The sequence below is a fragment of the Cucurbita pepo genome, chromosome 7 (genome assembly GCF_057944985.1).
Source record: "Cucurbita pepo subsp. pepo isolate OVF chromosome 7, ASM5794498v1, whole genome shotgun sequence".
Classification (NCBI taxonomy): domain Eukaryota; kingdom Viridiplantae; phylum Streptophyta; class Magnoliopsida; order Cucurbitales; family Cucurbitaceae; genus Cucurbita; species Cucurbita pepo.
Genome location: NC_141804.1, coordinates 705,348 through 730,696, shown reverse-complemented (window position 1 = coordinate 730,696; position 25,349 = coordinate 705,348). Strand labels below are relative to the sequence as shown.

General features: G+C 36.9%; 4 protein-coding genes across 5 annotated transcripts; 2 read left to right on the top strand and 2 right to left on the bottom strand.

Annotated features, from left to right (window-relative positions):
• Positions 1–75: 75 nt before the first annotated feature.
• Positions 76–5,049, bottom strand: LOC111799214 (putative mitochondrial adenine nucleotide transporter BTL3). The gene is made up of 4 exons (XM_023682665.2): positions 4,378–5,049; positions 2,890–3,193; positions 1,787–2,254; positions 76–478 (listed from the first exon to the last, which is right to left on the bottom strand). The coding sequence occupies exons 1-4, from the start codon at positions 4,869–4,871 to the stop codon at positions 410–412; spliced, it is 1,335 nt and encodes a 444-aa protein (XP_023538433.2). The 5' UTR covers positions 4,872–5,049; the 3' UTR covers positions 76–409.
• A 2,371-nt stretch (positions 5,050–7,420) lies between these two features.
• On the bottom strand, positions 7,421–8,295 carry LOC111798987 (uncharacterized). Its single transcript, XM_023682360.2, has 2 exons — positions 8,043–8,295; positions 7,421–7,927 (listed from the first exon to the last, which is right to left on the bottom strand). Exons 1-2 carry the CDS (start codon positions 8,235–8,237, stop codon positions 7,541–7,543), a joined length of 582 nt encoding a protein of 193 aa, XP_023538128.2. The 5' UTR covers positions 8,238–8,295; the 3' UTR covers positions 7,421–7,540.
• A 4,493-nt stretch (positions 8,296–12,788) lies between these two features.
• LOC111799014 (uncharacterized) lies at positions 12,789–16,213 on the top strand. 2 transcript variants are annotated; one of them, XM_023682394.2, is made up of 8 exons: positions 12,790–12,979; positions 13,053–13,131; positions 13,211–13,290; positions 13,398–13,464; positions 13,569–13,643; positions 14,233–14,433; positions 15,631–15,799; positions 15,893–16,213. In XM_023682394.2, the coding sequence occupies exons 1-8, from the start codon at positions 12,904–12,906 to the stop codon at positions 15,896–15,898; spliced, it is 753 nt and encodes a 250-aa protein (XP_023538162.2). In that variant the 5' UTR covers positions 12,790–12,903; the 3' UTR covers positions 15,899–16,213. The 2 variants fall into 2 exon arrangements, with proteins under 2 accessions (XP_023538161.2, XP_023538162.2); XM_023682393.2 differs by having other exon boundaries at positions 12,789–12,979; positions 15,631–16,213.
• Positions 16,214–20,800: 4,587 nt separating this feature from the next.
• LOC111798406 (uncharacterized) lies at positions 20,801–23,643 on the top strand. The gene is made up of 5 exons (XM_023681524.2): positions 20,801–21,148; positions 21,236–21,309; positions 21,905–22,037; positions 22,151–22,429; positions 23,110–23,643. The coding sequence occupies exons 1-5, from the start codon at positions 21,017–21,019 to the stop codon at positions 23,365–23,367; spliced, it is 876 nt and encodes a 291-aa protein (XP_023537292.2). The 5' UTR covers positions 20,801–21,016; the 3' UTR covers positions 23,368–23,643.
• The last annotated feature ends 1,706 nt before the right edge of the window (positions 23,644–25,349 follow it).

Here is a 25,349-nt window from a genome sequence, read left to right as displayed (position 1 = left end):
CACAGTGGCCCACCAAATCAAGAAAGCTCATTTTAAGTATCACAAAAAATAAAAATAAATAAATAAATAAATAAATAAAATAACATACGAAGCATTTATTCAGAATCTGACATAAATAATCTTCATGATAATTACATACACATAATTGCATAAATTCTTATTACATTGAGAATTTCTGTTGAACAATCTACTCAAAATGAAGCTCCTGTAGCAGTCAAAATTGGGCAGTGATGAATATGCTCTACGGTTCACGACTAAGTTCAAGAATACTAACGAAAAACGATTTCACGATGTCGAGGAAGCTACTGATTACCATGATTTCATGACCCGTTTGTGATGCTTAACTGTGAATTATGTTGGGCCAATTGATCAGTTTCCTCCCTGCTTTCTGATGTCGTTGTTCGTTCGTTCATTCCACTTTAAGGACGATCTTCATGAACTCGTAAACGAAAAAACTTATGGCAGCTGAAGGAAGTACCTGGATTCGCAAAGCAGTGTATGTGAGTAAAAAGAAAATAGAAAATCTAAGAGAATACAATAGCTAAAGGAAAAGATTTCGGTCTGTCGTATGACGATGAGTAGTTTCGATTTTTCAGGTCAGGAAAATCGGAGAAAAATGCATTTAAAGAAAGCTGACTGAAAACATACAAATGCACCTGAACAAAAAGAAAAAATATGTAATTATGTCACTGGCTGGAGGTTAAGGAAATAAGATGTGAAACAAAATTGATCTATGTAAGCATAATGTTCCATTGAATGCAAATGGAAGTTTTGGAAACCAGGGGCTAGTGACTTAGTTCAGCACAAGTATTAATGGAGAAGTCACTTTCAAATAAGTTATAAAGTGATCTTCCACAATAATTGAAGTTGATGTCGTGGGTTGGCTACGACCTAAGAAAGTTTGGCTTGGTTCTTACAAACGATGCATCTTTGGAATGGCAGAAAAGCAGATTGAATTGTCCAACAAGTTTATACGCATATTTTAACTTGCATGTTGTGAGATCCCACATCGGTTGGGACGAAGCTTTCTTTATAAAGGTGTGGAAACCTCTCCCTAGCATACGCGTTTTAAAAACCTTGAGGGGAAGCCCGAAAGGGAAAGCCCAAAGAGGACAATATCTGCTAGTGGTGGGCTTGGACTGTTACAAATGATATAGAGCCGACACTATGCGATGTGCCAGCAAGAAGGCTGAGTCCCAAAGGGGGGGTGGACATGAGGCGGTGTGCCTGCAAGGACACTGGGCCCCGAAGGGGGGTGGATTGTGAGATCCCATATCGATTGGAGAGGGGAACGAATCACTCTTTATAAGGGTGTGGAAACCTCTCTCTAGCAGCGTTTTAAAAACCTTGAGGCAAACCCTGAAAGGGAAGGGCCAAAGAGGACAATATCTGCTAGTGGTGGGCTTGAGCCGATACGCATGTTAACAAGAGGTTCAAGGAATCTCAACTGAATATGGGTGAATATTTGTATCGATGTCTTACCAAGTATTGATAGGCTACTTGGCTTTATTAGACCTCCAATACATGACTTCCATCCCCGACCTGAAATATATTTCAGGTGAGTTGGGAAAGGAGGGTCTTGACTGAGTCAGGCATTTAGGTATAATTAGTTCTCTCAGAAACAGATTGTTTTATGTTCATTGAAGAATTCATAATGACACAGCAGTTTGAGACTCTGAATCAATGATATAAAGACCATTTTCCTAAAACAATTATGGATATAAGCACAAGGTTACAAGAAAGTAAATTCACGCCAATAAATAAAAGAAAGATCAGAATCACATGCCTGTAACAAGCTGGGAAGAAGTCCTGCATATAAAGCTTGTATTCCTCCTTGCTGAACTATCTTAGAACAGGTTGCAAAGGCACTCATTCTAGTGGCCTGATCTTGCATTTGAAGCTGCCTCCTGATTACTTCAAATGGGTAAGTCACTGCCTCAGCACAAGCTCCAGATATAGCACCATGTAGTAAAGTCCTAATTGGTCCTAACTCCAACTGATCCAAAGCATTCAATTGCTTCCCCTGTTGGTTCATATTTTGAATTCTTTTCCTTCCTTCTGGTGACTGCAGATAAGCAGTTTTGAGTATATCATATACAGTATAGAAGACTGCACCAGAAGGCGCCATGCTTAAAATGGAGGGGAGTAAGCCCTTGTAAAGAGAAAAGAACCCTTCAGTTTGGACCATGTAGCGGAAAGCACCAATTACACCACCTAAAGCTTCTCCACCAGGTGCTACTATCTTTGTTCGAATCTGAAAGATACAACGATTACAATAATTTACCACTTAAAGATGAAGAATACACAAACAAAACGTATGCATAAAGACTACGATGACTGATGTTTTAATCTAATAATGGCGTATAGAAGTTCGAACCACTTTGAAAGTGTCCTGGTTCGAGCAACAAAGTGCCTAGCAAGGCCAAGAGGAACTCCATATCCGGTCGTTGCTTCTCGTTCCTTTATCCTTTCTAGAGGATACTGGATAGTTCTCATAGCTAAACCACATTCGAATGCCCAGGTCGTGATGGGTAGCGTTGTGATTTTCGAATATTCATATTGCATTCTACATACCCCCAATTATAAGCTGAGATGCCTTCTAAGAAAGCCTCTATGGCTTTTCAAACATATTTGAATGCATGGCACCAAGATCACCCATAGGCTGGGTGGTCATTGTGTAGGACTCTTCAATCCTTAAGACCAGAGCACCATTTTTCTTTCAATCTTTACTCTCAGTAACAACCCCAAGAATTACTTTACTTCATTAACCATACTTCAAAGACAGAAGAATCTCTCTTAGGGATAATCTGATGTAAATGAAAGAAAAAATAAAGGGGGAAGACAATGGGGGAAGAGAAGCAGAAGCAGAAGAAGGTTATGATAACATACAGTGTCAAGTGGTAGGCAGAGTACGGTAGCAGTAATGCCTGCTGCAGCACCAGCAACAAATCTCTCAAAATTTGAAGTAGTCTCACGGCCAGACAATTTAAGCAGTTGTTTTCTGTAAGTATCATACGCATAAAAGTTTAATGCTTTAAAGGGAGCAGTTCGAAGAATATTGACAAAGTTTCCCTTCCAAAACCCTTTTAAGCCTTGAGAAGCTGCAATTTTCTTGATGACGTAAAAAAGATTTCCCTGCTCACCACGAACTATATACTCCAACTTCAGCCTCTCAAGTGGCGCAACAAAAGTTCTGATACAATAAAATTGTTGATCCATCAAGAACTTAGAAGATAGCAAGAACCTACTACAGTGTTTCTTAGAAACCATTCATTAATTTAATTGTAAATGCCCCAACCACCTCAAATTTGAATTATTGCTCGACCTTTTGAAAAGGCGAAAATTTTAGTTCATCAAATGCTTACATACGGGCCCTTGTACCTTGAAAAAGTATACTACAAGTGTTGTAATGAAAGCGGAAGCTAGATCGATCGCACTCACACACCCACAAACAGAAATTAAACAAAGAGACAAAGATTTACGTGGTTCAGAGAGAAAAAATTCCCCTACATCCATGGGTAACAACCAATCTCAATAATCTAAGTGTATATCTCACACTCTCACACTACATAGAGAAGAGATTCCCCTACTTCCATAGGTAGCAACCAATCTCAATAATCTAAGTGTTTAGAAAGTGTAGATCTCACACTCTCACACTACATAGAGAATAAATTCCCCTACTTCCATGGGTAGCAACCAATCTCAATAGTCTAAGTGTTTACAAAGTGTATATCTCACACCCTCACACTACATAGTCTCTCAACAAAGTTCCTCCCAAATGTCAATCAACAAATACAAAATGACACTCAAACTCAATATATCTCAACCATCCTAGACAATCCTTTATATAGGCGTAGAAGCATTAATGTCATACATGAATCAAGATGATTCGTCTATCAAAATGGAAGATGAACTAAAAGGGTTATGAAAAAATAAATGAGAGTTATGAACCAAAATAAACGACAACACATGCATAAACCTATTCTTCATGAAAACTTACAACAACATTCTTCATGAAAACTTACAACAACAAGATCATCACTCATCACCATGGACATGGATTATCGTAAACTATGTTGTCTAGCTATAGAGGGCAAACACCAGTCCACATGAATGCAATGAACAGGTCCGTTAAATATTTTCTACTGCATTTCATTGATCAAGTTTCTCCACTAACCAGTTACAGATATAGAATCATAATGCATAAGAACAGAACGATAATTCATGAACGAGTGGATGATAAAGAGTTCTTGGAGGGGAACGCATTATACAAAACAATCTGAATCTACTGATTAGCATAGTCACAACAACTAATCGATAATACTATACTGATATAAACAAAAACGATGAGTTGAAAGCGAACATGTAAAGACAGACCTGGAAACCATGGCAGCAATTGCACCAGACCAAAGATGCTTCGTAGTATTCATAGCATTCCTTTTATGTACCGTATACTTCTCTTGTTTATCGTTGTCGACAGTTGCAAGAGCTCCCTCGCATTTTCCCGCCTTCTCGCAGTTCTCATATCCATCAGCACGAACCTTCTGCTCCGGGACAAAACGATCGCCTCTCACACTCAGAGACAAAAACCCGCAGTCAGCAACGCGAGGCTTCCTCCGCCACCGCAAAACCCCAAAAAACACAGGTTGTTCCTGATGACAGAACGAAGCCGAAACAGAAACAGAACCAGACTCTTCAACTGACAAATTCTTCGACCAAATTGAGTTAGCGAAGGAAGATGGAACTGCCGAGTCAATAAACAAGCCGCCGGTGACGAAGAACCCCGAATTGGTACTGCAGCAGGAGAAACTCTGAGATTGAGATGGTCCTTGGAAGAATGAACTGCAAGAACCAAGCTCAGGCCGCGGCATTTCAACAATGGAAGAAGAAAAATGATTGAATGGAGAATTCAAAGTGGGAGATTCATGGGAATTTGAGAGATTCGATTCTCATAGCTGAATCAATTTTGCAGTTTCAGGCCGCGCGAAATGATACCTATCAAAGCAACTTAATCCATTCTCGAGCGGCTCAATCTTCCCCCAATCTCCTTCTTCTTATTTTTCTTTTTTTTTTTTTTTAGATTAAAAAAAAAACTTTTTTTTAGTTAAAATTTTAATTTCCCTTAAAATATTTCTCAAAATATAATTTTTATTTTTTTAAAGCCAAAATAAATATTAAAAATTAATTTAAATTAAGATAAAAAAAACATACGAATATTATGTAAATGCTAAATATATCTATCGAACTTTTTTTTAGTTACATTTTAAAAAATAAAATTTCATTAATTATAATACTAATAATAATAATTGTATTTTAAATTTTAAAAAATAATAATTGTATTTTACATAAGCCCAATTAAAAAGCCCATTGAAAGTGAAAATGCAAAACCCTAAAATTGTCGGCCCAACAAACTGGATCGGCCCGAAACGTATATAGCTTTAGTTGAAAATTTTTAATTATAAAAAGCTGTTAATTTAGTATGAGAGTACACTGTGAGCTGAAGTATACGAGTGAGAGTAAAACATGTTTGTTATGTATCGTGGTCGGTCTCATGATTTTAAAACGTGTCTATTAGAGGGAGGTTTTTATATCTTTATAAGGAATGTTTTGTTCCCTCTCCAACCGATGTGGGATCTCACAATCCATCCCCTTTGAAGGCCCAGTATCTATGCTGACATACCGCCCCGTGTTTGACTCTTATACGATTTGTAATAGTCCAAACCCTCCATTTTGGCCTGTTACAGATCGTCGTCAGTCTCACGATTTTAAAACGTGTCTATTAGGGAGAGGTTTCACACCCTTATAAGAAATGCTTCGTTCCCCTCTCCAACCGATGTCGGATCTCACAATCCACTCGGGAGGCCCAGCATACTTATTGGCACACCGCTCGGTGTCAGGCTCTAATATCGTTTATAATAACCCAAACCCATTGTTAGCCGATATTGTCCACTTTGGCCCATTTCGTATGGTCGTTAGCCTCACGATTTTTAAACATGTTTACTAGAGAGAAGGTTCCACACCCTTATAAGAAATGTTTCGTTCCTCTAACCAATGTCGAATCTCACAATCCACCCCCTTGAGACCCAGCATTCTCATTGTCACATCGTGGCGTCTGGTTCTAATACCATTTATAATAGCCCAAACCCACCATTAGTAGGTATTGTTTGCTTTGGTCCGTTACGTATCGTCGTTAGCCTCACGATTTTAAAACGTGTCTACTAGGAAGAGGTTTTCACACTCATGCTTCGTTCCTCTCTCCAACCAATGTCGGATCTCACAATCCACTCCCTTGGGGGCCCAACATCCTCATTGGCACACGGCCCGATATCTAGCTCTAATACCATTTATAATAACCCAAACCCACTGTTAGCAGATATTGTCCGCTTTAGCCTATTATATAGCATCCTCAGTCTCACGATTTTAAAACACACCCACTAGAGAGAGATTTCCACACTCTTATAAGAAATGTTTCGTTTCTCAATCTCACAATCTTATCCATACCCTTACACGGGACTACGTGGTAACGAACCATACCCTTTAAAAGGGCTTTATTAGAATTTGAATGGGAAGGTCTTAAAAGAGAAAAATAAAAGTATAGGGATGTGTGGTTGTTTTAAGGGTTACCCTAAAATGGAGGCGACAAGAGGATTAATTGATGGGACCTACGGCGGCCTATTTAAGGACACTATTAGTTTAGAGTACATGGAAGAGCTTTAATACCCAATAGATTTGAGGCTCTCATTTATGATTATTTTGTGTTGTAAGGTCGCTCAAAAGTTAGATACAAATCATTATTAGCTCACATGATTTAGTTGGTTAATGGTTAGGCACTTTTCCGACCCTTTAAATTAATTATTTTGTTCGTCAATTTCTCGAAAAATTAACCTATGATTGACCGTTTTATCTATATTCGATGTACTTCTTCGTCATCGTGTCCAAAAATAGAATTTTTCTGGGTTTGTAGCCCTATCCCTAACCATCGAGTTACCCGTGCTCGTTGCTCAATAGAATTTCGACAAGTGTGCAGAGTGTAATGAAGAAACATAAACACGTACCCATCTCGAGTTATCCGTGAATTGTTTTGCAGTGCTTTTTTCATTACTAATGGCTTAACAGGGGAATATGGCATTGCTCGGATTAAGTCTAAACCCTAATAATTCGTTGATAACTGGGTAAAGTACTCGAGACGATTATTGAGAGTGCAAATACTGTTCTTACATCTACGAGAAACGAGAAAGATCGAGATATATAAGAAAAATCAGGTAGGTTTTAGGCTGCCCGTTATAAATACGTAGGAAGGTAGCACGGAGCTTCGTTTTTTCCCATCAAAGAGAATTGAATTGTATCGGAATATTTCGTTTTTCTTTCTCGTCGTTCACCGACAAACCAATTTGAAGGAACGTTTTCGACGTTTATAACAAATAAAAACACGAATTTGTATATTTACACATTACAAACCTCCCCATATAATTTTTTTAAAAAAAAAGTTGATGACAATAACACAAATTAAAGAAGGAAAGTTTTAATTATAATTACCACTTCACCAAGAAAGGTAACACCGGCGTTTTAGCATCGCCGGCGAGGTCTGCTCCGGCGAGTTTAGGAATTTGCAGTTAGGACACTCCGGCGAAGATTTACACATCATCACTAACAAGTGACACCTCATGCAAACGGCGGCCACCATCTCCGTTTGCTGCTTGTAATTTTCCGACGAGCCGAACATTCCACCTATGGCTCGCCGCCCTCCTTGTGTTGTTTGATTGTTGTTCTTGTCGAGCGATTCGCATGTCAAGTTGAGCTCGAGGTCCAAACTCATGTCTTCGTCGCTTTCGTCACCCTCAATGTCATCGTCTATATCAAGCTTGTCCCTTGGATCCTTCGACGTTCTCTTTTGAGTCGTCGTGTTATAGAAATGTATCTTCCCCGACTAAAAAAGAATTAGTACCAATAACCCATTAGGCTCGAAAGCTTAAACTAATAGATTATGATAAATTTACATAAGATAAACGGTATTTAAAAGGAAACTGTATATATAGCAACACCTGAATGTCAAGACATCGTTGCCAATCGAAAGGTAACGGAGTTTCGAGGTGAAGCTCGATATCGAATATGGAATTGATCTGTGGCGGTTGCAACGGTTGTTCCCACTTCCTCTTCTTTGCTAAATTCTCGGAAGACTCTCGAACTTCTGATCTCTTGTCATTTTGAGAAGAAGGGTGGGATTGAAAGGGAACCATGGCTCTAAATGGGCTATGTTGTTTTTTCTTGTGTTTGGGATATGGTTGGTTATATAGGAGAACGAGTTCGAGGGTAGAATCCTACCGATGAGAATCTTAAATGGAAACTTCCCAACTTACCTATAAGTAATTAGGGTAGCTCTGTAATATTGATAGAGGGTTGTGTCTTAACCAGTTGAGCTATGTTTAGATTGGTAATAACTTAACATGTATTGTCTGAGGGTTTATGTTTTAACCAGTTGAGCTATGTTTAAATTGATAATGACTCAGCATGTATTGTCTGAGGGTTTATGTTTTAACCAGTTGAGCTATGTTTAAATTGATAATGACTCAACATGTATTGTCTGAGGGTTTATGTTTTAACCAGTTGAGCTATGTTTAGATTGATAATGACTCTGACGTGTATTGTTTGAGGGTATATGTTTTAACCAGTTGAGCTATGTTTAGATTGGTAATGACTCGACATGTATTGTCTGAGGGTATATGTTTTAACCAGTTGAGTTATGTTTAGATTGATAATGACTCTGACGTGTATTGTTTGAGGGTATATGTTTTAACCAGTTGAGCTATGTTTAGATTGGTAATGACTCGACATGTATTGTTTGAGGGTATATGTTTTAACCAGTTGAGCTATGTTTAGATTGATAATGACTCAACCTGCACGGGCTGAAAATCGAGCACGACGGAGGCGATCGAGGGTTAATAAAGTCGAGGACGGGTTGAGCTAAAGATTGGTTATAGAGGGCTAATATGAAAACCACCTGATTTGGACACCTAAAATGAAGGGAAAGATGAAGTTAATTATGAGAGGGAGATGGCTGAGGAGGTTGAAGAAGCAATAAATGAGGGGAGATTGAATGCATTTTGAAGGCTCGAGTAGGTTTGGTTTGAACTTATTATTTTCATTACTCTCAACACCCACTTTACTTACTTCACCACAACTTTCCAAATATCTTTTCTTAGGTCGGAAAGTTCTTTCGGTTCGTAACGAGCTTAGCTCAATGGTAATTGACATATATCATCAATTAAGAGGTCAGATGTTCGAATCTTCAATAATCTAACCTAATAAGAGAACCTACTCGATCATCTGAGAAGTTACTATCAATATCAATAACATGCATCTTTTTCTTCGATGGCTCGTGTAAGATCCCACGTCGGTTGGAGAGGAGAACGAAGTATTCCTTATAAGGGTGTGGAAACCTTTCCCTAATAAACTCGACGATATGTAACGGGCCAAAACGGACAATATCTGTTAGCGGTAGGCTTTAGCTGTTACAGCTCGATCATAGGAAATCTAAAGTTAAACATGTTTATAAGGGTGTGGAAACTTTTCCCTAATAGACGCGTTTTAAAATCGGAGGTTGACGGCGATATGTAACGGGCCAAAACGTACAATATCTGCTAGCGGTAGGCTTGAGCTGTTACAGCTCAAGCATAGGAAATCCAAAGTTAAACATGTTTATAAGGGAGTAGAAACTTTTCCCTAATAGACACGTTTTAAAACCATGAGGTTGACGGCGATATATAATGGACCAAAACGGACAATATCTGCTAGCGGTAGGCTTGAACTGTTACAGCTCGATCATAGGAAATCTAAAGTTAAACATTTTTATAAGGGTGTGGAAACTTTTCCCTAATAGACGCGTTTTAAAACCGTGAGATTGACAACGATACGTAACAGGCCAAAACGGACAATATCCGCTAGTAGTAAGCTTGAGCTGCTACAGCTCGATCATAGGAAATCTAAAGTTAAACATGTTTTATTTGATCAATTTTATGTTGAGTGAGCTCATAAGAATTAACCGACAAGCAGGTAACGTGGTCATGTAAAGCAATGAAGTGCCGAATTCGAATTTCAAATCTTTATATCATCGAACTTATAATTTGAATGACATAAGTTTGAGGAGTAGGTTTATAAAGACAAATAGACGTCAATTTTGTATTTCAAACGTGTGTTGTTATTAAGCCATTTATTATTTATATATATATATTAAAATGTATATTAAATCAACAATAGGTAACGTCAGATTTATAAATGTCTATTTAACGTGTGAGACTCCACAAGGACCCGTCCCAAACTGAAAGAGGAATCCCAGAATCCCGAAATCCCCGTAACCCATTTAACGTGTGAGGCTCCACGAGGACCCGTCCCAAACTGAGAGAAGAATCCCGAAATCCTTGTATCCCATTTAAATGGAGAATAGGGGACGAAATGAACAGAAAAATTTTCATTAAATAGAGTCGGAGACGAGGATTATATTCTCCGTCCTTGCCAAATCCCGACCCCGACAGCTCTAATCCCCTCTAATCGAATTTAAGCTTCTAATCTTTCGATCGATAATACATATTTAACGTCAATTGGGTTAGGTTCGGTTGCGTTCTAAATAAATTTATAGGTGGGAGAGAAAGAGAAATGAATGTGAAGGAAGTTTACCAGCCTTCATTAATTGACCTTGAATTCACTTAAATGCAGAATTCAAGGATTGACATTGAAATTATGAAACACTTGCTTTCGTCACCCTCACCACACCACCGGCTTTCTTCATGTTAAATGCTCTCGACCCATCTCGACCCCGAACATACCTCAACTAACTAATCCACCATAACTTCGACTAAAATGTTCGAGGTTCGAAACCCAACCACCAAAAAGTTCGGTCGAACCAAACGATCACGATACCCACATGATAGCAACGACCAAATTTTGCTACCTCCACACTGGTATGATACTATCGTTCTAGACCTAGACAACACGATCAAGCTGCACGCAAGAATTATGAGGTCTTTTGAGGAAGCTCAAAGCAAAACCACGAGAGCTTATGCTTAAAATTGACAGTCGGGATTCGTAACAGAATACGCGTTATTACTCAGTGTGCAGATCGAGAGTGCTCGGGTTTCTAATTAGGGTTAGTATGTGTGGGTAGAGATATGAGATTAAATGGCTTTGGTGATATAAGGGGTAATAAATTGTCAGCTGAGCTTATAAATTTAGGGGAGTTGGAGAACAGAGGGTAGGTTCCATAGTTAGTATATTTGGCAGGAGCACCAGAATATTCAATATTTATTTGCATGCAAAAAAAAAAAATAATAATAATAATTAATTAATTAATAAATAAATAAATATATATATATATATATATATATATATATATATATATATTATAAATTAATTAATATTTTATTAAAATGCTTCCATTTACGATGAAGATATTTCGAGTAATTAATAAATTAGATTTATTATAATTTTCTTCAAATAAGTTTTTTTAAATATGGAATTAGATCCACGTGGAAAATAGCAGCCCGTGTGAAGAAGATGTGAAATATCATAAATGCCCTTGTATGCGAGGACGATATATGGGTAAAAAGGACATTTAATGACACGTAGGAAAAGAAAACGACTAAAGCTACCTAGCGAGTGATAAATATATTAATTAATTTATTTTATTTTGGAAATAATAAAATACATTAATTATTTGATAAAAGATACACGCATGCCCATGCTTGTATATATCCTTTGCATATAATTGTGCGTAACAATAAAATGAAAAGTTTGTTCTAAGTATTTATGTGGTGGGACCCTCCTTAATACAATTATATTTTTAAGGTTATTTTTATATTTTAAAATATAAAAATATTAATATATCACTATATTTATGTAGTAGTTTAGAATTGAAGTCTGATCGAGACTTTTTTGTGTGTTCTCTGTTAGAGAGAAAAAGTAGTGATTGAGTAACATGTATGTCGGGTCTCACATTAGACCCAGATGTAGTTGATCTTTATTGGCAAGGTTGAACTCTCGACCCTATACCTTTATTGTTTAGTGGGTAGATCTTGTGGCATTGCTGCCTTAAGATCTATGCAATTTCTTTTAGCCTAATTGGCTCACGTATCCAAATTATTAGGAGTTGATTTTAAAGTAACGTGGAGCTCTCTCGAGTTCGGTCTCACAGACGAGCAATATTTTCGGCCTCTTTGGTCGTGTTTATTAAACCTTAGTAGGCTCGATAGGCTCGGGATACTTGCCTCGTCTCTTGGGCTTGGTCAGTAATTTCACCCCAAATAATTAAATAAAAAAAAAAAGTGCTTGTAAACAAGTGATAAAATGGCCGAGCTGACGTAAGCCCATGTTAGCCCAACCCCTTAAAATGAGTAGTTGGGCCCAGCCCAAATTCACTACAATGTCACTTATAAATGGGCTGCCTTCAGCCTTCAGCACAACGACACAATCTCTAGTGTTCAATGGTTATTTATAATCAACTATAATATATATATACATATATATCTATATATATATATATATATATATATATATATATATATATATATATATATATATATAATTATGTAAATAATTATTCTTTTTACTAAATTAGATAATAAATAATATTGATAATCATTTTATTTTTAAAAATTAAGATTATAAATACTATTTTGACGTATAATATTATTGAAAATTGACTTAAATGAAAAATGTATTTATATATTTAAAAAAGTTAATTAAAAAAATGAGAGGGCCATTTTTTATATTTTAGTTAAATTTAGGGACCTTGGAAGAAATAAACAAAATTGTTGGAATTTCTTCCACCAGAGACCTAGTTGAGCCCTGAATCCGCCGCTGACGCTGGTCGCCACTCTCTCCATAGCTGAAATCGATCAGTTGCAGAGAGGAATGTCGCACTTTGGAAGATCGGGTCCTCCCGATATCAGAGATACTTATTCGCTTCTCGTCCTCAACATCACATTCCGTATCTCCGATCCCTAATTTTCTCTTATCTTCTTTCTTTATCTTCAATCTCTTACCATTTCTTTGTTTTTCAGGAACCACCGCCGACGATCTTTACCCGCTTTTCGACAAGTATGGAAAAGTCGTCGACGTCTTCATTCCCAGAGACCGCAGGTTTCTTTCTCTCTTTTGCGTTTGATCTTTTCTTTTGATGAATTTGAGTGCGTAATTGGTTGGCTTTGATTTCTGTTAGGACTGGGGATTCTCGGGGATTTGCGTTTGTTCGATACAAGTATGCGGACGAAGCACAGAAGGCTATTGACAAGCTTGACGGTTAGCTTCAGTTCGACCAAAAAATCACGTTAAGCTTGAGCTTTTGGAGTTTAAATTTGATGCTGTTTATATGCGAAACCAATTTGGGTTTCTACTCTGTTCTCTAGGGCGAATGTTGGATGGTAGAGAAATTATGGTTCAATTCGCTAAGTACGGTCCCAATGCTGAGAAAATGTGAGTTTACTATAAATATTTTAAACGCTTTTGGATGTAATTTGTTACACTCCATAGCTGCACAAGAAAGTGTTTCTTGATTATTGAATTTTGGTTTGTATCAGTCGCAAGGGGAAGGTGATGGAGTCATCATCATCGAAGACAAGGGGCAGGTCAAGGAGCCGCAGTCCACGTCCAAGGTGAGAGTTCTAGTCTAAATGCATCTGAACTTGGAGTTCGAATCAGAGCTCTGGTGAAGAAATTTATATTTTCTCGAGGTAATTATCCTCGTTTACTTGCGATTCAAACGAAAAATTTCAATGTACCCTTCCGCATAGTTATGTAGAGTGAAGGAGGTAATAATTTTTATCTGGTTGTGAATGCAATTTCTTTAGTAGAATTGGTGTGTATGGTACACCTAGAATTAGCTATGTGTGTTAATCTAGTTAATGGTAAAGTTTAACACAATGATTAAGGACACAATTTCTTGACTTCACAAAAAGTGTGGATGATTAAAAGTCTTATGCTTGAAGAAGTATATTGAAAATCATGAATTTGTACACTTTGTTCTTTTTTCTGGGGGTCACCAATCGTTATATGAAACTACCTTAAATCTGTTACTAACTTGTATTTGGTTAACTCGTTATGACAAAATTTTATGGACAAGGGACGAATGGTTATAAGGCTTGTCTTAAATTGAGTTTCTTATCATTACAGGCAGTTGATTGTTATCTCATTATTTCCAGCTGGTTACTCTACCTTCTCTTATGGATTGCAAAAATATTTCAGGCACCGTGATGACCACAGGGATAGGGATTACAGGAGAAGAAGCCGCAGTAGAAGCCGGGAGAGATATGATCGTGATAGACCCCACAGAAGTGAGAGAGAACGCCATAGAAGTAGGAGTCGTAGTGCTAGTCCTGACCGTAATAAAGATCGAAGGAGAGAAAGAGATGATGAAAGGCGTAGTGCAAGCTGCTCCGATAGAAGGTATATGAATACTTTCTTTCTTTTATTGCTTTTAAGGGATATCGTATTTAGGCGTTCTAAGGTTGGCATGGGTTCTAGTTAGTTTCCATCCTTTTATGCTTTGCAACACTTACTCTAGTAGTTGTGAGATAGGAGTATTTGAAGTCTTGTTATTTACTTACATTTGGAGGGGATGGGTGGAACCATAGAGGTGCTCATTTTATTCTACCAGGTTCGGCAAAGAGAGAGGGGTATGTTGGCCAAACGTTACATATTTTTTAGAACATGGCTTATGAAAATCACCGTGCGTTTGAAATATTCTCCATAAGTCCATAATTCTAATAAGAGAACGAAAAATAGACCTCTTTGAAGAACACACTCAAGAGAAACAAGCAAAAGCACAGTTATTCAGCCATCTTACCCTGAACTTTCGTTTGAAAGATGGAAAAAACTGTCTAAAAATAGCTTTTGAACAACTCCTCTTAACACATTCACAATCAATACACCAACAGTGATCTAGTAATACAATGGAAAATATTCCGGAGATCGATCCATAAGGGAAAAAAAACTCTCTTCTTAGACTCAAAAAACTTAGATGTAGCAGATTTTTAGGTAATAAAAGGTTCAAATATGAATGAGACTATCTGAAATTTCCACATATTGTAAACTCGTTCCCTGCTAAGAACATGCTCCTATTTCACTTCGGTTGGTTAGACGAACAGAAGTAAAATAATCCAGAGAAACTTGAGAAATCGACCAACATGTACTGCTGAATCAAAGGAGTTACAACATAGGGTTCACTATGTGTCAAACCAAAGATACCTAGTCATTTATGGTGGTGAAGAACAAGAACAAAACCCAACTGAGAAATTGATCATGCATGCATTGAGAGTGATTTTTGTGTGTTATCGCTATGAATTTTAGCGTTGGCAGCGCACAATTGAGTAATTCTGCTCACATATTTACAAATATCTTGTTAGAGCTTTAATATTTTATAAAGAATTTTTCCATTGTAACGTCTCACACTCCAAAATCAATGATCTAGCATTACTAGGAGTTTTATTTCAAGTTTCTTGAGCATATCCAAACGCACTTTTCATTTAATTTTCTAGACATCTCGCATTGCCAAAACCATGCAAGGTCCTCATCCTTCATTCACTGCAATTCTTATGTTTCTTTTTGGTCTGCACTCTAATTGGAAATGACTTTATACTGAAGCATGTCACCCACCCGACATTCCCCTGATACTCGGAGAAGCATTTCTCCACGTAGGACACCATCAAGGGGTAGAAGCGATGATGAACATTCGCCTCAGAGAGAGAATGGCTCACTAGATGATAAGCCAGTCTATTCTCGTAGTCCATCTCCTGCTAAATCCGATGCCGATGTAAGCTAGCTAATCTGCCATTCTTATTGCCAATGATTCTTTTAAAAAAAAAGTGCTGGTCTGTCTAGTGACATCTATAATTTGTGCCTGCAGGAGTGATCTATAAGTGCCATAGGGATAATATATGAAAGCAAGGCATTGGATTTTAGAAATTCTTTATGCATTTTATGAACAATCATGGCATCCCAGGGGGATATTTTACACAAGTGTATCTGCCTTTAGACTCCCAAGGACTGTTGGATGCCTAGATAGACGTGTAGGATCTTGTTCTTAATTAGTTTTGAGTTATTTTTCCCTTTTTTCCCTTTAGATTTCATTTTAGTATCTGTACTATTTACATGCAAAATATGAGTCTTCCCAGTGTTTGGTTTTGACCTCCTTAGATGTATAATGAATTGATTCTTCTGCCTTATATCTTGTCTTTTTGGAACCTATTCACCACATTTTGTAGCTAATATACTTTCTAACATGGTTGGGTTTATTGATTTAGATGCTCTGTGGATGAATTTGGTCATTGAGTGTGGTTTACAGAAATGTTTACTATGAGCAGGTACAAAGAAAAGGCCTTTGATATATCTTTTTGATAATTATTTCACTCATGGTTGAGAACTACAAGTTTAGAACTGTTAGACTTGTATTTATTTAGTGATCTTTTACTTTAAAAGGTTTTAAACTAGTCTTAGTTTCTAAGAGGTCAAAGACTCGAACCTTCTCCAACATGTTGAACTTGAAATGTAACCGCCCAAGTCCATTGCCCGCAGATATTGTCCTCTTTGAGCTTTCCTTTGAGGTTTTTAAAATGCGTCTGTTAGAGAGAGTCACGTCTTTATAAAGAATGCTTCGTTTTCCTTCTCAACCGTGTGTGATTTCACGATCCACCCCTTTTTGGGGTCTAGCGTCCTTGCTGGCACTTGTTCTTTTCTCCAATTGATGTGGGACTCACCAATCCACCTCTCTTTGGGGCCCAGCATTCTTGCTGGTACACCGTCCTGTGTCCACCCTCTTGACTGATAGCTCAAGCCCACCATGTTGTTCTCTTTGGGCTTTCTCTTTTCCTTAATGCTTCTAAAATGCGACTACTAGAGAGAGGTTTTTACAACTTTATAATGTATATTTCGTTCTCCCCTCCAATCGATGTAGGATCTTAGCATAAGAGAGAAACAAACGCCCACCTAATGGTCAAAGAGTATCTCAAGCTACGATATTAGGCCGCCATCATAGATTTTAGCTCAAATATTCAGGCGAAAACATTGTGCCATTCTACTAATGGGCTGAGATTTACTCACTCAACAAGGTAGCTACGCCAAGCTAACTTAGGTAAGTACCATCAGCTTAGCTTCTCAGCTCAGACATTAGCTTGTTCTCAAACCCATTAGACTTGCTAAGATAAGAGACTCCTAGATGAAGACATGTAATTCTAATGAGAATCGATGAGCTTGAGAGGCTTAATTGCTCGTAGATCAATAATTAGTTGACTATTGATCTCACCTACGGTGTCGGTGCCTCGAGCTTGTCACTAATCAAATCACAATCAACTCACCATGATTAAACGTAAGAAAAGTGCATCTACTAGCAATATATTACATATGGTCTCATTTTTGATGCGACAGCTTAAATTTCTAATTATGATCATTGCATTTTTTCTTCCCGACTCAAGACTTAGGTCTGTCGCAAACATCATAGGGCATTTGACTAACCAATTCTCGATGTTCAACCCCTTTTCTCTTTTATGTCTTTTTCAAGGACGCTCGTTTTCTCTAGGGTTATTCATTGCTACCTGATTCAACATGTAACAAGTGGACCTAGTAGCGTCCCAATCAAAATGGATCTACCAATCTTTCGGTCAATAAACTCTGATGCAATGTATTATAATAAAGAGAAATCAGTGCGGTAATCATATTCTTAGTCGAACAGTATATAAAAACAAGAAGATTTAGTTTTTCGAGCTATTCTCACTTGATTATACTAAGATCATCAGAAGATATGATATCAATAATTACACACCGATATTAAAAGGTGATGGCTTCTTCTAACCTTTTAACCCGAGTTTTTATTGCATAAGAATTATTATTGATCTTTTAACTATTTGTTATTATTATTTGTTGGGAATTAAAGTGTCTTTTGTTTTTTATGTATTAACTTTTAGAGATTAAAAATAGGAGTTAATTTCGGTCACATTATTATATTGAATTTACTAATTAAACTTAATTTTCGGAAATTGCTTAAAAATCGGTAAAAATAAAATTACTCGTTTACTAAACAAGCTAATTAGCAAAACGACAGCTACTTTTATCCGTTTAATTAGGCGAATTTTAATATTTAAAACAAAAATTAAATTAAATAAAAGGCGGATTTTAAGTAGTGGATGTTCAAAACGTCGCCGTCAAAGCCCCTGCCGACATTGCTCCTATTGGTCCGCATCCCATTAACAAGTAACTAATTTTTATTTTTCTTTCCTTATTCTTTGGATTCCATTGTTACTTAATATTCAAATTATTTACAACGTTATTTATTTCTTAATTATTTACAACTAATATAAACTAATATTTTATTATATTATTCTGTTACGGTTTGCAGGTGTTAAGGTCTACGTAGCTACGTGTGGTTGGACACGATCATTTCAAAGGGACACGAGTATGTCTGATGTTTTAAAACATGTGTCGAGAATTCAAATGATGTGTAGGATTTAATTGTTTATACTCGTTGAAGAACGTGATTTTTTGTTCAATTTGTTACATTAGGACAAGACTACGATAATAACATTGTTGTACCGACCAAACAAAAAAAGAGTCAAAGTCGATTATTCCGTATTTTCTGAATGGCGCTTTATCTATTTGTGAGATCTCACATTGGTTGGAGAGGGGAACAAAACATTTCTTATAAGAGTGTGAAAACTTCTCTGCGTTTTGAAATTTTGAGCTTGATGACGTTACATAACGAGCCAAAGCGAACAATATCTACTAGCAGTGGGTTTGGATTGTTAGAAATTGTATCAGAGCTAGACACAGAGCAGTGGGTTTGGATTGTTATAAATTGTATCAGAGCTAGACACAAAGCAGTGGGTTTGGATTGTCACAAATTGTATCAGAGCTAGACATCGAGCAGTGGGTTTGGATTGTTACAAATTGTATCAGAGCTAGACACCGAGCACTGGGTTTGGATTGTTACAAATTGATCAGAGCTAAACACCAAACGGTGTGCCAACAAGGACGTTAGGCCCCAAAGGGGTTGGATTGTGAGATCTCACGTCGGTTGGAGAGAGAAACAAAACATCTCTTCTAAGAGTGTGAAAATATCTCCCTAATAGACGTATTTTACCTCACGTGTCATTTTAAAAAAAATATATATAAAAATGGGCCAAAAACGTTAATTTTTAAAAATGGAGGGACTAGGTAGAAAAAAGAAAATTAATTTACATCACATCACATGGTTGTTTCTTGCAATACAATTATGAAGCCCAACATGAAAGAGATGGGCTCTAAATATTTTGTGAGCAAATGAAATTACAAAACTGCCCTCATTTACAACCCTTCCAACGGTCATTTCCGATGGCCAATTAGGACATATCCTTAATATCATTCCCTATAGAAGCTTCTCTAGCAACATAAAAAACTAAAATAATTATTCAAATAATATCATTCCCTTTTTTATTTTTAAATAAATTATTCTATTTTAAGAACTTTAAATAAATTAACTTAATTTATAATTTTTTAGTTCTTTAACTTGTCATTAATTACTTTCAACAACAATATTATTACATTATTTAATTTAAATTTAAATATTATTCATTAATAAATATATTATAAATAAAGCTTAATTTTAAATAAATGAAGGCAATAAAATCATATACATTTTTTAATCGTAATAATTAGTACAATAAAGGAATTAATTAATTAATTATATATATATATATATATATATATATATATATATTAAATTAAAAAAAAATAATGATAAAAGGGAAATGAGTGCACGTGAAAGTTTAGCTCACATGCCATCTTCGCTACTTTCTCAGTGAATTATGCTTGTCCACTTGCCCTCCTCCTTATAATTATTTCCAATTTTGTTATTTTATTATTTATTATTTATTTTCCCCATTTCCCCCATTTTCCATTTTAAATTTGTAATTTAATTTAATTTAATATTTTTATGAATTTTTTATTCTCCCCATTTTGGGTACACCTAAAGTCACAAGATTGGTTGGCACATTTGACTTTCTAGTCATTTCACCCATTTTTACATATATTTTTATTTCCTATATAAATAAATAAAGTGGTCCTCTTTGGGATAAATTAATTAAAATAAATATATATAAATAACTTATTAATTAAAATAAAAGAAATTAATTATTGATATTTCAAAGAATTCCAATTTTTGGCGTGTTTGGTGCATGAGACCAACCAAACCATATCCAAACAAAAACAATTTTAAATAATATATAAATTATTATATTATTATTTCTACACCTAACGTGTTTCCTTCTTTGGTACCTAGTGTAGTTTAAGAAAGTGTGGGGGAGGGAAGTATAAAAAAGGTGAAATAGACAAGGACGTATTTGCAATAATTAACAATATTAAATTATAAATTTGGTCCTTAAAATTTTTTTAATTTTTATATATATTCAAAATATCAAAATATGAATTAAATTTATACACTTTTTTTTTAAAAAACATTACAATATTTAATATATATTTCTTAATACAACTTGTTTAATGAAAAAAAAAATAATAAATAAATATAGAGAAATTGGGGGGGTAATTTGCAAAAACGAGGAACAGTCATTTGGTGGCACGTGCGGCCCGAATGGAAATGGCGCTTAGAAAATTCAAATATTTTAAATAGAGAAAAAAAAAAAAGAAGAAAATACTGCAATATTGATCTCGCTTGTAATCCACTCTCCAATTAAAAAAAATTAAAAAAGAAAAAGAAATAAATAGAAACTTCCAGATCCCGAGGGTATTTCCGTCATTTCGGTTTTGAAAAAAAACATCTCTGGTTCGACGGCAGGGTTGGGAAGTCGGAAAGCGCTTCCGTCTGGTTTCTTCGTGGAGAGTAAAGCAGAAGCCATTAACAAATAGCTTCAGAGTGCTTTTGAAGCGAACTCAGACCAACTCCATTCCTTCATCTTCTTCGCTTCCATTTCTCTCTCTCTCTCTCTCTCTCTCTCTCCTCTGCAATTCTTCCCAATTCCTTTCTTCTTCTTCTTCTTCTTCTTCAATGGACAGAGCTACTCCTGTTCGGAAGCCTCACACCTCTACTGCAGATCTGCTCACTTGGCCGGAAGTTCCGCCGGCTGATTCCTCTGCGCTTTCTTCTTCTACTTCTCGCTCTGCTCCGAGGTCTCATCAGGTACTTTCTACATTTTTATCTTTTTTCCTTTTCTTCTTTCCTTTCTTCTTCTTCTGCTTATTCTCTTTGTTTTTGTTGTTTTTGTAGCCCTCCCCTGGGATTAGTAAGGTCGTCTTTGGAGGTCAGGTCACGGATGAGGAGGTTGAGAGCTTGAACAAAAGGTGAGATCTAAATCGGTTTTGTTCTTGCTTATTTCATTCCTGTTCTTTTGGATAATTTTTGTTTCGGTTTCTTTTTTGTGCCGAATTGTGAGTACTGTGAATTGTTAAGGTGGAAACTTGAATGAGCTAATCTGTTTCGTTTCGGTGTTTTCTTGATATTGAGAAGACTGTTTTGTTCTCTCTCCCTATTTCTCATTCGCTGCTATTTTGTCGCTCTTTTTTAGTTGTGTAGCGCTTGTTGAATTTGTATCATTTCTATAAACCTCCGATCTGCTTGCTTAGTTTATAAAAATTGGCCAAGTTATTCAAATTTCAAATCTCTATCTCTTCCTCCTTGCGTGGTAATATTTGTTTTGCTCAAATGACTGCTGATTGGATCTCAAATCTGTATTCCTTTCTGGTTTTCAAGGCATTTTGATAAATCTTTGATCAAATTTGTTCGTCCTTCCCGCATCAATTGATTTTAACGTCATTTGAATGCAAATTTTCAAGTTGCTTTTGAGTCTTAACGGTTTACAATCTCGAATTTGCTGGAGTCGTTTAGCTTGAGTTTCATATGAGGCGTCTCATTTGTTGTTTAATTTGCAAACACCAGGAAACCCTGTTCTGGTTATAAAATGAAGGAGATGACTGGCAGTGGCATTTTTGTTGCAAACGAAGAAGATGATGAACTAGAATCTGGAAGCGCCAACCCTTCACAGAATAAAACAGGAATACGTATGTACCAGGTATCCATCGAAGAAGATCATCATTTATTGCGGTTTATCTGTGACTGTGAGAAGAATTTGTGTTTGGTTAAGGCTTTTCTAACTTCTATTCTTGACGGCTCGATCAACTGCAGCAAGCCTTGGCTGGGATTAGTCATATTTCATTCGGTGAAGAAGGAAGTGTTTCTCCTAAAAAACCAACTACTCTACCCGAGGTTGCGAAGCAGCGTGAGCTGAGCGGGAACCTAGAAAGCGATGCCGATGCAATGTTGAAGAAGCAGCTTTCTGATGCTAAATGCAAGGAGCTTAGTGGACATGATATATTCGCGCCTCCTCCTGAGATCTTACCCCGACCAACAACTGCACGCACTTTGGATTTAAAAGGAAGCATTGAGATTGGGGAGCCTGATAATGTAAGTAGTACTCTTCTGATCAAGTAATTTTCAGGATGGAATTCTAGTCATTCTAATTTCAAATACATCCATTGAGAATGCACAACCCCACAAACGACACTCTCTCATTTTGCTTAGAAATTACATAATTTAGTGTTAGGTTCTCACCATAGCCCGCTCGTTCGTTCGTTCGTTCGTCAGACAGCATGGATATAAGGGTCTTGCATCAACCAATTTATCTTACTCGTTTGTTTGCATCTTAGTTTCCTGATGGGGTTAGAATCTTAATGATGAAATCCTAGGATTCCAGTTGGTTAATATACGTGCGACTAAGTTATCATAAGGGTAGTTCATCAACTAATTCACTCGTTCCTTTGCATCATATTTTCACGATGGGGCCAGAAGCTCACTCACAATGATGAAATCCTAGGATTCCAGTTTGCTAATATACTTGCAATCATTACTAATTGCTCTACGTGGGGTTGCTTTTTCTGAATAATTAAGCATGTCCCTGTTTTTTTTGGTTAACTTTTCTTCCAAGTCTTTCTCCGAAGCATATAATATCATTTAATTAGTCAATATATCATCATTGTGAGCTTCTGTTATCTTCAGTACTAACATCCCTAGTTTTCATTCATCCCTTTATTAATTCTAATAAGGCCTGCGTTCCTTCTGATATTCCACATGGGATACCAACACAGATAAACGTGATCCCTGGTGAAGAACCTTCAGTAAAGACAGCAAAGAAGATATACGACAAGAAATTTTCGGAGTTATCAGGAAACGACATCTTCAAAGGCGACGTTCCTCCGTCGTCTGCAGAGAAACCATTGAGCGTCGCAAAATTACGCGAAATGAGTGGGAGCGACATATTTGCAGACGGGAAGGTAGAGACCCGAGACTACTTAGGCGGGGTACGCAAACCCCCGGGCGGAGAGAGCAGCATTGCATTGGTTTAAGTAATCTAGGTTCTAACCAAAACTCAATACTTTCAGTTGGTGGGGAGATGGATATTATGAAAATTGTGATCTGGTTTGGGTAATTATTATGTTTTAGGGTTAACTATGGAGTCTGCTAATTGAGTTATGTACTTGGTTAGTTGTGTGTGCAGTTTTATGTTGGTTGGTTGGTTGGTTGGTTGTCTTCTTTCTTCCTATTTTACTCTTTCCATCTCTTGGGGTTCTTCTCATTTGTTTATCATTATATTGATTAATTGATTCGGTTATTATGCTCAACCCTAAACCCTTTTTTTTATTTCCTATTTTAATATTTTCATGTTTTAACTCCTATAAATAAAATTTTCATCTTAATGAGCCAATATAAAGTAGAGATGTCGTCGGGATGAGGCGGGAACGGGGAAGTCTTCCCTGTTTTCATTCCCACTACCTATTTCATTTTTCGTCATTGCAAAATTCTCCATTTAACTTTGGAGATCGAGTTTGGGAAGTAAACAGCTCCTTCAACATCTCTCTGTCTGCAAAGAATTCTCGATGCGAAAACATAGAGATAAAAGGCTGATCTTTGAATGGGAAAAAGAGTGGATCTACAGGATCCCAAATGAATTGGCTTATTCGAAAAAAATCTTGTTCGTTGGAAGATCTATCACATGTCTGGTACTGCATGGTTCCACTCTGCAAGAACTCTGAATCATTCTTTTCATCAGAAATGATCCACTTGCCCCGAAATGACCTAACCCAATAGGGAAATTTAATCTTTACCTGTTTATTATTCTTGAAAAAAAATAGTTATTTCAAAATTTTCATTTCTTAATATAATCTTTAATAAATAAAAAAAGGTAAAAAATCCTAATAAAGCATAAAAGTTACTCATCATCTCTTCCAACTCCGAGTTCTCAGCAATGGATTGTGACTGATTTTGGATTGTTTTTCTTCTTCTTCTTCATGATCTTCTTGTTCTTCTTTTGGTTTCCGCTCGATCCACCCGACTGATCTGCAACGCATCAGTAACAGAGCATTTGGCGGCGGAACAGAGCAACCGATATTGTTTCTGGGTTTGGTTTCTTCTTTTTCGTGTACAATCATGAACCATTCCGCGAACATTGTTCTTCTCGAACCTTTGTTGGGTTCTTCTTCCGATTCGCACTCGCCGTCGCCGTCGCCGTCTTCTTGTTCTTCTTCCGATGTGATTACGGACTGATGGAAGCCTCTGAAGCAACGGAAATCGAAGCGGAAGCCGCGAAAACACGACAGAATATTAACGATTTCTCTTTTGAATCGAAGTGGGTTTTGATTTTGATTGGGTAATTTCTTCTTCTTCTTCTTCTTCTTGTGAATTCGCTCGATTTCTTCCATAACTGATCGCCAATTCTTGGTGGTGGGTCGGATTTTGATCTTGCCGGCACATGTGACCTTCGGCGATGTCGGCTCCGACGCCAACTCCTTGGCCCAAAGCAGAGGGCTAGCTTGGGAGGCTCCAACCGGCGTTGGCCTTTTCTGGTGGCGACGGTTGGATTCCGACGGCGGTCTGGCCGGACTGCAGATGGGTTTTGGTAAAAGGGTGAGAGGGGAACGTGCCGGAAAGCAAACGAGAAGGTCGGCCGGCGGAGCAGTGGGTTTGGATTTGGAAGTTCTTGATTTCATGGATTTCATTTTCTGGTTTGTGTTGAAGAAGATGAGTGAAATTTGGATTTTAAAACAAAAAGAGTGGGAAAATCTAATTAAAGCACTTTTTTTTTAAAAAATAAAAATAAAAAAAAATCTCTAGAAAAAATTCTCCTGACGCCTCTGTTGTAAATTAACCCATGTGTTAAATCATCCCATTGGGACTTCCCGAGCATTTATTCATGCTAGTTTTTAAATCATTTACGACATACGTTCTAAATAACGGGGTATATAATCCAACCTCTGACACATTGGTTGGGGCACAGTACCAGCACACCCTTGTCGTTCGGGAGTATATAATTCGATCTCTAACACATGGG

Bases quoted from the DNA above. Each gene is read 5' to 3' on its own strand.
- LOC111799214 (XM_023682665.2), bottom strand. From the start codon at position 4,871: ATGCCGCGGCCTGAGCTTGGTTCTTGCAGTTCATTCTTCCAAGGACCA. The intron at 3,194-4,377 runs GTCTGTCTTTAC...TTATTGTATCAG, and splicing joins ATTGCTGCCATGGTTTCCAG to AACTTTTGTTGCGCCACTTG. The intron at 2,255-2,889 runs GTATGTTATCAT...TGTATCTTTCAG, and splicing joins TCTGCCTACCACTTGACACT to ATTCGAACAAAGATAGTAGC.
- LOC111798987 (XM_023682360.2), bottom strand. From the start codon at position 8,237: ATGGTTCCCTTTCAATCCCACCCTTCTTCTCAAAATGACAAGAGATCA. The intron at 7,928-8,042 runs GTGTTGCTATAT...ATTCTTTTTTAG, and splicing joins AACGATGTCTTGACATTCAG to TCGGGGAAGATACATTTCTA.
- LOC111799014 (XM_023682393.2), top strand. From the start codon at position 12,904: ATGTCGCACTTTGGAAGATCGGGTCCTCCCGATATCAGAGATACTTAT. The intron at 13,132-13,210 runs GTTTCTTTCTCT...GATTTCTGTTAG, and splicing joins TTCATTCCCAGAGACCGCAG to GACTGGGGATTCTCGGGGAT. The intron at 14,434-15,630 runs GTATATGAATAC...TTTATACTGAAG, and splicing joins GCAAGCTGCTCCGATAGAAG to CATGTCACCCACCCGACATT.
- LOC111798406 (XM_023681524.2), top strand. From the start codon at position 21,017: ATGGACAGAGCTACTCCTGTTCGGAAGCCTCACACCTCTACTGCAGAT. The intron at 21,310-21,904 runs GTGAGATCTAAA...TGCAAACACCAG, and splicing joins GTTGAGAGCTTGAACAAAAG to GAAACCCTGTTCTGGTTATA. The intron at 22,038-22,150 runs GTATCCATCGAA...GATCAACTGCAG, and splicing joins CAGGAATACGTATGTACCAG to CAAGCCTTGGCTGGGATTAG.